The 12,011-nt window shown below is 45.0% G+C and overlaps 1 protein-coding gene across 1 annotated transcript in view; it reads left to right on the top strand.

Annotated features, from left to right (window-relative positions):
• The window catches only part of LOC124011058 (ensconsin-like), a 50,707-nt gene that overhangs the window by 15,096 nt on the left and 23,600 nt on the right, over positions 1-12,011 (top strand). The window contains exons 2-7 of the mRNA XM_046324031.1: positions 2,745-2,957; positions 3,531-3,611; positions 3,973-4,136; positions 5,888-5,996; positions 6,753-6,833; positions 7,971-8,075. Coding sequence (XP_046179987.1) covers positions 2,745-2,957; positions 3,531-3,611; positions 3,973-4,136; positions 5,888-5,996; positions 6,753-6,833; positions 7,971-8,075 — 753 coding nt within the window. The remainder of the gene's footprint in view (positions 1-2,744; positions 2,958-3,530; positions 3,612-3,972; positions 4,137-5,887; positions 5,997-6,752; positions 6,834-7,970; positions 8,076-12,011) is intronic.

Genomic DNA, 12,011 nt, shown 5'->3' with positions numbered 1-12,011 from the left:
GGACATTGGCAAGAAGAATGCAGGTGCTTTTACACCTGCATTGTTTGATGTTTGGGGTTTTAGGCTGGGTTTCTGTACAGCACTTTGAGATATCAGCTGATGTACGAAGGGCTATATAAATAAATTTGATTTGATTTGGGGAGTGGTGCGCGATGTGCCCTTTTTCGGAGTCTGACCAGAACACCGCCTCGTTTCCCTCTTTTTCGGAGTCGTTTCCTTGGGTCGCTGCATGCGATCCATTCCAGAGTCAGATGAACTGGTGAATACCATTTTTATGTCTCTGCGTGCATTTTGTAGGATTTTTCTATTTTGCGTTTGCGCAATTGCTAACTAGCATGCTAGCTGTTCCCATAGACTTCCAATAATTGTGCTAATGCTAGTTGGCATTGGTTTGCAAATCTACCTCAAACTTTCTTCATACTGTATGCAGAAACATAAAAAGGTATCCACAAGTTCATCTGACTTAGGGCTCCCGAGTGGCGCAGCGGTCTAAGGCACTGCGTCTTCGTGCTAGAGTCGTCACTACAGACCCTGCTTCGATTCCAGGCTGTATCACAACTGGCCTTGATTGGGAGTCCCATAGTGCGGCGAACAATTGGCCCAGCGTCGTCTGGATTTAGCCTGCGTAGGCCGTCATTGTAAATCAGGATTTGTTCTTAACTGCCTTGCCTAGTTAAATAAATAAAACAATAAAATCCTTCACTATCCATTTAAACATTCTTTCAGTTGTCTTGGGTCTCTGAAAAGACTTTGGTGCTTGGCTTGGAATGAGTGTGAATTGAGGCTTGGATTGACAGTGAGTGAGATGCATAAGCCCTTTTCTGGTCGCAAGCTGTACTCTGCTGGACAGTAGACATGTGACAGAACTGCCTAAGTCTTGGAGGGGGAGGAGGACACTAGATGAATGGTGTGTTGTAAGAGTCCCTTTTAGGCCGATGTGATGAGGTTTTGAAGTTCGTCTAGTGGATGATTCCTTATCTGCACCAATTTGGATTAGATTATATCTTTTTCCTGTTTCGTACATTCAAGAGCTGTATATTGGCCTACCTTAATCTAATTTCACACCCTCTCATTGTGTTTTGTTATTCCCCTGAGGGAAGGATGGATGTTAATCACTAGCTCATGAGACACCACTACTTAACCATTCACCCCAAATGTGTAATCTAATACTAAGCACCCCTCAGTTTCTAAAGAGGCAGTGGGTTAGCTCATTTGTGTATTAGACCTGAGTCTTATGAAGGTAGGTATCAGATAGTCCTAAGGCCATTAACTTTTCACTTAACCTGGGATTCCCACTCTGTGAAGCGTGATGAAAGTAAACTGATGTCCACTTCCTATGGGATTATCAGCAGACTTTGACAGAGTCATTCATCTGTGACGACCTGAGTGAAATATATTGATGCTGTTCCATTGAAGACTATGGTATTGATGCATCTTTGTTTGTTTGTCGTGTTGGTTTTGTCCTCCCGTTGACTTTTGCTATCTGCTCTGTAAAGGCCAATGGCTTAAGATATACATCAATGCCAGTCCGTTTGGGAGTGGAAGAGTGTTGAACTTACAGATCCATTGTCTGTTGTTTTGAGGTTTCTCTTCTCCATTCAGAACCACACTGATATGGGCTAATGGAAAGAGCTGTAGCATAGTCCTCTTCTGTAGTCCACTTCCTGATTTGGAATTTCCACTCACTGATAACCTGCCTTTGGTTTTATTGTGTTCATATCCGGATGAGTTTACTCCCGCAGATTCTCGTCCTCTGTATATGAGCTTTCCTGTACTATGCACACCCACTCAACAAACAGCATGGCAGATAGCAGTGAACACAGAGCACCATCAGGGTCTTGTAAAGAGGGCCATTGTCACCACTCCCCATTGGATAATGCTTTAGTGTTTCCATACTGTCTCACGTTAGGGAGAAGCAGAGGTGCTGTGGGGAGTAGGGTTCATGGTTCCCTTCTGTTGCACTAAAGTGGTTTGTGACAAAGGCATTTAGACAGGACATGTTTTTTGTTGACGTTGTTATCCGCTGTCTCAGACTCAGATATTGAAGCATGATGGCTACTTTACTATCCCATACACTCATGGGGCTTTGCTAGCCTATATCACTGAACTGCAGAGACAATGTTGCTGTTTTAATGCTAATTTAATCCAATTCTGCACATTTTGCCATTGGGAAGAGAGACTATTTGACTTTTATTTTTTAAATTCTAGTTTCCTGTAATTCTACACATTTGTCATGTGGCTGAGAGCGAATTCCGTATTTAAACAAAGTAACTGAAATTATACACATTTTACCATGACTTATGCCTTGTTCATATGTTATCTGAGGGACTCAAACATTATAACAAAGTCAATGGCGGGCCTATGACATTGTTTTACATTTCAGGTTCTTCCTGGGATGTTTGTATAGAAAAGCCCAGCACTGTTAGTGTCGTGACCAAAGCGCATCTGACCCAGTGTGTCACAGAGCCCTGTGTACAGCTGCCTGGCTGACCATTGACGGGGGGGGTGGTGGCTAGAGGCTGACTAGATGGATTGTTCTGTAGTGTTAAATCATCTGGATCTCTCTAGAACATGCATTCCTATGGAGGATAAACAAGGCACAGTGTAAACTGCTTGCTCAGCAGCTCCTTATTCCAAAATCATTTTATTTTTTAAATTTATTTTTATTGATCATGCTAGACCGTGTGACTGTCTCTGTCTCTCTCTGTCTCTCTCTGTCTCTCTCTGTGTGTGTGTGCTTACAGCTGCAGCTGCGCAGGCACAGGCAGAGGAGCGGCGCAGCCTAGCAGGGAACAGCCCAGGGCCTGCAGCAGCAGTAGCAGCAGCTAACACACCATCCCCAGCAGCAGTAGCAGCAGCTAACACACCATCCCCAGCAGCAGCAGCAGCAGCTAACACACCATCCCCAGCAGCAGCAGCAGCAGCAGCAGCAGCAGCAGCAAAGTCTCCCCGACCAGGTAACAAAACAGCCCCTGCCTTCTGCATCTGTATAAACCCACACTGTCACACACACACACATGTACGAATATAGAGTACACACACATGTATATATTATGCATAGGCATACATACTACCAGAATGAGTCCTATGTCACCCTAAGCCTCTGCCGTATTTCAAGGAGGCCTAGCTAATGTTATGTTTTTATCATGCGCTAACATGATCTTAACCTCAGTAGTCATAAATTAGCCCTACCTGCTATAATTCATTGCAGAGTAGCCTAATCAGTCCCTCTGGGATTCCACGATCACTGTTTTATTTTTGTGCAAAATCAATAATTCCCTGGAAATGAGGGCTTGGAAATTTGACCGATCTTCGCACTATTTCCACGTAACAGTTACAGTAATATGACTCAAAGTGCATTAATGTGAGGTAGGCACATGATGGACACATCTGCCTGTCAGGTGATTCACTCAGTGACACTGCAGCTCATTATAATCCACCAACGATGCTCCACCCATGTTCACACTTTCTCCACCGCGTGTGAAGGTGAGTTTGTTCCCACTTACCTGTGTGTCTGTGTGTGCATGCAGTCATTGATGGTGCTGCACTAAGGATAGACGAGCGTCTTCGAGTCGCAAAAGAGAGACGAGAGGAGGCCGATAGGCAGCAAGGTAAGAGCTCAGTCTGAATGGTGGTTCAGAATCCAACAAAACATTCTCGTAGCGGTCTCAGGAAACCTGTACACCATCCTCTTTAATAGGCTCAGACTCGGACCCTGACCGTTTCAGCCCTAATCAAATCATTGGATTAGCAACATACACAAGTACATACATTGCAAGTCCTCAGAGGCATTTCCTGTTAAGACAGGAAATGCCGCCTTTAGAGTGTAAAGGGACCTTACTGGGAGATTTAATGAGGTGACCTCTGGGCTGGTCACAAAGTAAACGAACCAATGTGTTTTCCCTCTGTCTTTTTCATCACCCTTTCACACTGACACACACTTGCACCCTCACAACCCCGCCCCATCTTTAGCTACGAAGGAAACTCAGATCCTGGAGCGGGAGCGTAAGGCCAAGCTGCAGGTGGAGCGCCAGATGGAGGAGCGCCAGAAGAAGCTGGACGAGCAGCGCAGGAAGGAGGAGCAGAGACGCTCAGCCGTGGAGGGGAAGAGGAAGCTAAAACAGGAGGAGGAGAAGGTACAGGCCCCTGGGGTCATCCTCAACACCAGGGCGGCACTGCATATACAGCTGGTATTATTGGGATATATTTTAGTTAACTGGTGTGTGCAGTGCTGGGCATGGAACCTTTTGATCCACCAGCTACTGTGGCAGGTAGATGAGAAAAATAATTAATTTCTGCTACAATTACTGCTGCATTTATTTTGGCGATAAATGTTCTCATAATTTACTTAATTCTCTTATTTGCTAATGGGAGTGAAATGCTTGCACTGTGGGTCCCAGACCACCTGCCAACGTGGCTGGAATAGACCTCTTACCCGCCGATGTCAACACCGACCCGTATTTGGCATGTGTTAATTTTAGCCCCTGAGATGCAGTGGTTTGGGAATGATACAAATGTGTCTGAACCAGGCTATGCAGATGTACAAGTAAGCAAGAAGAATGTATTTAAATTGGTACTGGTGAACTTAACTCATCACGAGGTGGCTATGCTCACTGCTCAGGTGTGTGGTATTTTATGGTGTTAATGCCATGTCTCGGGTTAGAGCATGGGGGAAGAACTTCGGTGAAGTCTGCATACTTTGGTACGTGTTATGAATGACACCATATCCCGTTTTTAGCTTCTTTTCATGGGCGTCTGCTGCAGGAAGCTCAGTCACTCAGAGTTCTTATTCCAGACACTTTGTTATTAGTAGCCTGCTGCTTTTCACCACTACAGCAACGGCCCCAGAACAATTTAGTGATGGTCGTGACATCTGAAAGATTTCAGAATTTACAAGATATTTTAGGGATATGTGTTTTTGTTTCAAACAGAACAGACTATTTGGCTTGATCTCTAATATGACGTTGTCTGACATCTTGTTTGTCTCTCAAAATGATCTCCCTCACTTACCCCCTCTCCCATCACTATGGTCATATTATAGTGAACTGTTATTGTCAGCTAGTCAGACAGAAAATGGCATTTCACCTTGAGTTACCGACTCAAATCATTCTGGGACATATGTTCATGTTGTTATTTTTGTCCCATTATCTGTTTGACCTTGTTTATTTTAGTTTGGGAGACCAAGATTATTTCTGAATGACTTTGAATTCTACAAATGTGCCCATCTCTCTCCATATCTCTCAATCTCCCCCTCTTTCTCCTCTCCACCCCCCCCCCCCTCTCTCATATCTCTCGCTCGCTATCCCCCCCTCTCTTGCTATCCCCGCCTTTCTCTCGATATTCCGCTCCTCTCTTTCGCTCTCTCGCTCCCCCATCTCTCTCTCTTTCGCTCTCTCGCTCCCCCATCTCTCTCTCTTCGCTCGCTCTCTCCCCATCTCTCTCTCTTTCGCTCCCCCCCCATCCCTCTCTTTCGCTCTCTCGCTCCCCCATCTCTCTCTCTTTCGCTCTCTCGCTCCCCCATCTCTCTCTCTTTCTCTCTCGCTCCCCCATCTCCCCCCTCCCCCATCTCTCTCTCTTTCGCTCTCTCGCTCCCCCATCTCTCTCTCTTTCGCTCTCTCGCTCCCCCATCTCTCTCTCTTTCGCTCTCTCGCTCCCCCATCTCTCTCTCTTTCGCTCTCTCGCTCCCCCATCTCTCTCTCTTTCGCTCTCTCGCTCCCCCATCTCTCTCTCTTTCTCTCTCGCTCCCCATCTCTCGCTCCCCCCATCTCTCTCTCTTTCGCTCTCTCGCTCCCCCATCTCTCTCTCTTTCGCTCTCTCGCTCCCCCATCTCTCTCTCTTTCGCTCTCTCGCTCCCCCATCTCTCTCTCTCTGTGTGTTTGTGCTACAGGAGCACTATGAGGCGGTGATGCGGCGGACCCTGGAGCGCAGCCAGAGAGTGGAGCAGAAGCAGAAGAGGTGGTCCTGGGGGGGGCTTTCAGAGTCAGACAACCGACCTGGTAAGGAACCCTCCATCATACCATTCCCACTGCTCTCTATACCATCTAGATAGGACTACAAAGTGTATAGGACTCCACCTGTGTGTGTAAGCAGTTTCTGTTTCTGCTTGTCTGACAGCGGGACGCTGAATGACACAAGTCGGTTAAACTTGCTGATGCATCCTCACATTGACTGGCTCGTTATTGGTTCTCTGTCAGCTGGAGTTATGTTGATTGGCTCTGTTTCTCAATGTTTTCTGTTTTTATTTGAAGTCTTGACTGCCTTTAGTTAATGAAGCATACTATTAATGTGCAGTGACACAGCTGCTACACTCTATCACAAAAAAAAGTTTTATTTTTTTCAGGCAAGGCAGTTATTGTACATCTAGGGGTAGTTTCCCAGGACTAGATTACACCTAGTTCTGGATTTAAAAACATGATAGAAGATGAAAGTGCTTTTCAGTCCAATTGTGCTTAATCTGTGTCAGGGAAACCAACCCATACTGTATAAAACCAATGTACTTATTAGTATAGGTCCAAAATATGTACGTTGTCAGTCTATTTATTTGACATTTCTGTGGTTTGATCCCATAGAGCCTCACCCAAGTCTTATGATGTGAGCCTGTTTCCCAGCAGTGTTGTGGGCTCTGATGGTCAGAGAGGTGAATCTATTGATGTTTGTCAGCCAGCCCTGTTCCTCTTCCACTCTGTCCATGTGGGGAGGTGGGGTGTTGTGTCTTCTCCCCTCTCCCTGCTGAGATCCTTTCTCACCCACAGGAGACCCTGACGCAGGCGCCTCCTCTCCAGTAGCTATAGTTATCTCCCCCGCGTCTCCAGAAAAGCCGCCCAGGACACAAGGTGCTGGTTGATACCTGTACTATACCTACAGTACAGTAGCATGGACTGGCACTGTTATGTTAACCACTAGCCCTTTTCTTAGTCACTCACTGCCTCACTAATATATTCCTGTTCCCCCAGGGATGGGTTAATGTTGCTTGTATGCACAGATCTAGTATCAGCTTACCCTCCCCCAATCCTAAAATGAACCGTCAGGAGGGAAAATGCAAGGCTGACCTTAGATCAACATGTAAGGGGAACTTCACTGTTGCTTCTGTCCCACATGCCTTGGGCTCGCTGAATGGAAACGCAGCCTGTGGGCATCCTCACCTTCTTTCACTCTCACTCACACTTTAGCACTTCCAGGTCAGCTGTCACATGGAGGCACTGAGCTCTCTGAGCAGCACTACTGTTGACTGTTTCACGCATGTGCCAACTAATGTCCACGTTCTCTTGACTGTTCACCTGTGGTGTCTATTCAGTTGATATTTTCTGGATTATCAATTCTTTCTACTAACTGCTGTGCCTGGCTAAGAATTGTTATGGCTTTGGTCTGGCCCTTGATGTTCATGTAGGCCTCACTTTTATATATCCATGGCTGATCAAAAACTCATGCTCTCTTGTCTCTCTGCAGCAGACATATAGGCTGCATTTAAACAGGCAGTCCAATTCTGATATGTTTTCCACTAATTGGTCTTTTGACCGATCACATCAGATCTTTTTCAGAGCTGTTCTGATTGGTCAAAAGGCCAATTAGTGAAGAACCTGAATTGGTCTGTCTGTGTAAACGTAGCCATAGTAAGCAATATGTTTTGGAACATCAAATTACAGTATCTAATCACAATACATCTAGAATCGTGAAAGTCACAGTACATTTCTGCACCAAACTATCGTGATAATATCGTACTGTGAGGTCCCTGGCAATTCCCATCCCTATTGATCAATGTTTGGTTTAAACATTGCCCTGCCAGTGCAGTATACCATAGACATGAGACTAAATGAGTGTTGAATATTAGCTGCCGGCAGGGCATTCGGATACTGCAAGACCCCTGCCCCTATCTCCCTCTTTCCTCTCCCCCATGCCCAGTCTCCTAGTGGTCCTCCTGTATAACTCCCTCGTCCCTCCCTCCCTGTCTGTCTGTCCCTGCCTCCCTTTAGCTGACAAGCGCTCTACCTCCACCATGAGCCTGAAACAGCCGGTCGATTCTGGCATTAACAAGCGCCTGTCCTCCTCCGCCACCCTCATCAAATCACCTGACAAAAGTAAGTCCCTACCCACCCTCATGCCCAGCCACTGTCACAGTTGTTGTCAACCATGTTGACCCTCTTCTTCCTATGTCCAGGAACTGAGTGACAAGCCGATCAGAGGAGCATTAAGAGACTGGTAAACAAATGCTGTGGCTCGCTGTCTCTGATCTCAACCAATGACGAACCCAGCGTGAACTTGTGATTCCATTGCATCCATTTAGTGCTCCCTTCCACTTTCTAGTGCACTTTGTGACACAGGGAAGTGTCTCAGAATCATAAGGAGGGGTGCCAAAGGATCAGTGATCTACCTTCTCTCTCTCTCTTCTCCTCTTCAGTAGTCATTGTATTGTACCTTCCTTTCTTATCCTAATGCAGTTCATCCTGATTTGATTCACAAGGAATTGCACTGTTTCTGTCCTTTGAGAAGACTCATCATTCTGGGTCCAATCTAGGCTTTGGCGGTATAGCATATATACCATATACTGGGGTATTTTGAAATACCCGTGGTATGATTTTCAATACTGTCCCTATTTATTATTTTAATGCATTTTATTATTTTTATTCACAAATCAATTGAGTCAGTTACATGGTATGCTTGTTTACAAAGAGCACGTGGAGCCAACTGACGTTTCCTAACGTGACGCCCACTGTTGAGCAGCACAAGAGGTGATCAAGTTGTGCTTGAAATTCAATCCTATTGTTTTCCCGCTAAATATCTTGAATTATAGTTAGAACTCTCAAAGTGCCAAATAATTTTCACCAGTTCAGGGCTCCAGCTATGCATTTGGTTTGCTAACTTGCTAGGTGTAGGTGGCTAGCTTGCAAAGCCAAACTTTTGGGATACAGCAGGGACAATCAATCCCATCCTCGATCAATTGTGAGTAGCCTTTTGACGGTTTATTTTTGGGCTGGGTGGTCTTTCCTAGCATTTACTTTGTTCTCTTGCACTTGTTAGCATTTAGCTACCGTCCGCTATGGCATTTTGTTCTAATCAATGTAAACAGTACCAGTCAAAAGTGTGGACACCTACTCATTCAAGGTTTTTCTTTATTTTTACTATTTTCTACATAATAGTGAAGACATCAAAACTGAAATAATACATATGGAATCATGTAAAGTTGAAGTCAGAAGTTTACATACAACTTAGTGAAATACATGTAAACTTTGTTTTTCACAATTCCTGACATTTAATCCTAGTAAAAATTCCCAGTCTTAGGTCAGTTAGGATCACCACTTAATTTTAATAATGTGAAATGTCAGAATAATAGTACAGAATTATTTATTTAAGCTTTTATTTCTTTCATCACATTCCCAGTGGGTCAGATTTTTACATGCACTCAATTAGTACTTGGTAGCATTGCCTTAAAATTGTTTAACTTGGGTCAAATTTTTCAGGTAGCCTTCAACAAGCTTCCCACAATAAGCTGGATGAATTTTGGCCAATTTCTCCTGACAGCTAGTATAACTGAGTCAGGGTTGTAAAGGCCTCCTTGCTTGCACACGCCTTTTCAGTTCTGCCCACAAATGTTCTATAGGATTGAGGTGAGGGCTATATGATGGCCACTCCAATACCTTGACTAGCCATTTTGCAACAACTTTGGATGTATGCTTGGGGTCATTGTCCATTTGGAAGACCCATTTGCGACCAAGCTTTAACTGATGTCTTGAGATGTTGCTTCAATATATCCACATAATTTTCTCCCTCATGCCATCTATTTTGTGAAGTGCACCAGTCCCTCCTGCAGCAAAGCACCCCCACAACATGATGCTGCCACCCCAGTCCTTCACAGTTAGGATGGTGTTCTTCAGCTTGCAAGCTTCCCTTTTTTTCCTCCAAACATAACGATGGTCATTATGGCCAAACAGTTCTATTTTTGTTTCATCAGACCAGAGGACATGCAGTTGCAAAACGTAGTCTGGCTTTTTTATGGCAGTTTTGGAGCAGTGGCTTCATCCTTGCTGAGCGGCCTTTAAGGTTATGTTGATTATAGGACTCGTATTACTGTGGATATAGATACTTTTGTACTGGTTTCCTCTAGCAAGGTCCTTAGGTCTCTAGGAGACAGAACGCATCTCTTTCCTGAGCGGTATGACAGCTGCGTGATCCCTTGGTGTTTATACTGGCGTACTATTGTTTGTACAGATGAACGTGGTACCTTCAGGCGTTTGGAAATTGCCCCCAAGGATGAACCAGACTTGTGGAGGTTTCCAATTTATTTTCTGAGCTCTTGGCTGATTTCTTTTGATTTTCCCATGAGCCTTGAAATACATCCACAGGTACATCTCCAATTGACTCAAATGATGTCAATTAGCCTATCAGAAGCTTCTAAATTCATGACATCGGTTTCTGGAATTTTCCAAGCTGTTTAAAAGCTCAGTCAACTTAGTGTATATAAACTTCAGACCCACTGGAATTGTGATACAGTAAGTTATAATTGAAATCTGTCTGTAAACAGTTGTTGGTAAAAATGACTTGCGTCATGCACAAAGTAGATGTCCTAACCGACTTGCCAAAACTATTGTTTGTTAACAAGAAATTTGTGGAATGGTTGAAAAACGAGTTTCAATGACTCCAACCTAAGTGTATGCAAACTTCCGACTTCAACTCTAAAGACATGGCTGTGTCCCAGCTTCACCGTTTCACCGTGGCTGTCTCCTCGTTGTCTCTCAGGTGCTCGTGTGAGGAGTTTGTCACTGAACCGGTTGCCTAGAAACAACAAAGTCGACCTAGACACTCAGCCCACTAAGGAAGGCAGAAAAAAGCTTCAGGTGGAACAGACAGGTGCATATTGAGCCCCCCCCCCAGTACACCACTATCCTCACCCAACTCAGCCATCCTCTTCATGCTCCACACTCCATTTGATAGGTCTGAGCAACCATTGCCTTATGTGGCTCTGAAGCTTTTGACAACGCCCTCATTCTGCACAGGAAACAAGCGCCTATAGAGATGAACATAATTGATCTGGAGAGTACTACGTGTCTAGACATTTTTTGCTTGTTAGAGAAACAAATGTTTCCTTTAAGCCTGAATAGTTGGCAGATGCAGGCTAACATCATACAGTACTGTGGTGCTAGACATCATGTATCCCTCTATCGAGAGAGAGCAAGTAATCAGATTATGATCATAGTGTCATTTAGCCACACAGTCCACTAACGTAGAATTCAAGGAATATTGATTTGTACTGTAATGAGAGAACAAAATGACTCTTAATGAAATCCATGTGTTTCGAGAGGCCCTTTCAGGGGAAATTGCTCCTGCCCCCTCTGTCCTTGATAGGCTGTAACCCCACTCTCCTGTCTGTAGGCCCCTCCCTGAAGAAGAGAAGCTCCTCCCTGACACGAGCTGGGGGGGGCAGAACGCCGACCCCCTCCAAGCTCGATAAGGGGACGTCAGACGACCAAGGTGGCTAGCATGAACACAGTTTATATTTTTCTTGTCCTTGTCTACATTACTCGGGCCTCCTCCTTTTGTAATAACAAGCACGCATCTCCTCCAACATTTGTCTACTCATTCACTTACCTCTTATTCAGCTCCTAGTACTGATTTGTATGCGCAAGCTTGGGAGGTTTAGGCAGTTCAAGCTACTGTTGGTGCAGTGATTGTAAAATGCAGCAAGCTAGTGATTTAAAACTTCCAAACCAGCCCTTGTCCCTTTCCTCCTCTCTCTATAGGTGTGTTCTTTTCCAGCCAACACTACACCCTCGACTGCCTCGAACTCCTGTGCCTTTGTCTGTCCCTGGTCTTTACCAGAGGTTCTCTCTGGTGCCTCGTGTCACTAACCCACCCTGCTCTTTCTCTTACAGATCTCTCCTATATTGTTGCTCTCCTGCTGTGTTTAACGCCCAGCTAATCTTGTCTTAACCTCTCCCCTCCACCTTCTCCCCCCCCCCTCTCTCCTCTCTCTCATTCCTTTGAGCTGCTAAGCACCAGGAATGGCTCCTAACTAACAC

The sequence above is a fragment of the Oncorhynchus gorbuscha genome, linkage group LG23, assembly GCF_021184085.1.
Source record: "Oncorhynchus gorbuscha isolate QuinsamMale2020 ecotype Even-year linkage group LG23, OgorEven_v1.0, whole genome shotgun sequence".
Lineage (NCBI taxonomy): Eukaryota > Metazoa > Chordata > Actinopteri > Salmoniformes > Salmonidae > Oncorhynchus > Oncorhynchus gorbuscha.
This window is presented reverse-complemented; position numbering and strand designations above follow the sequence as displayed.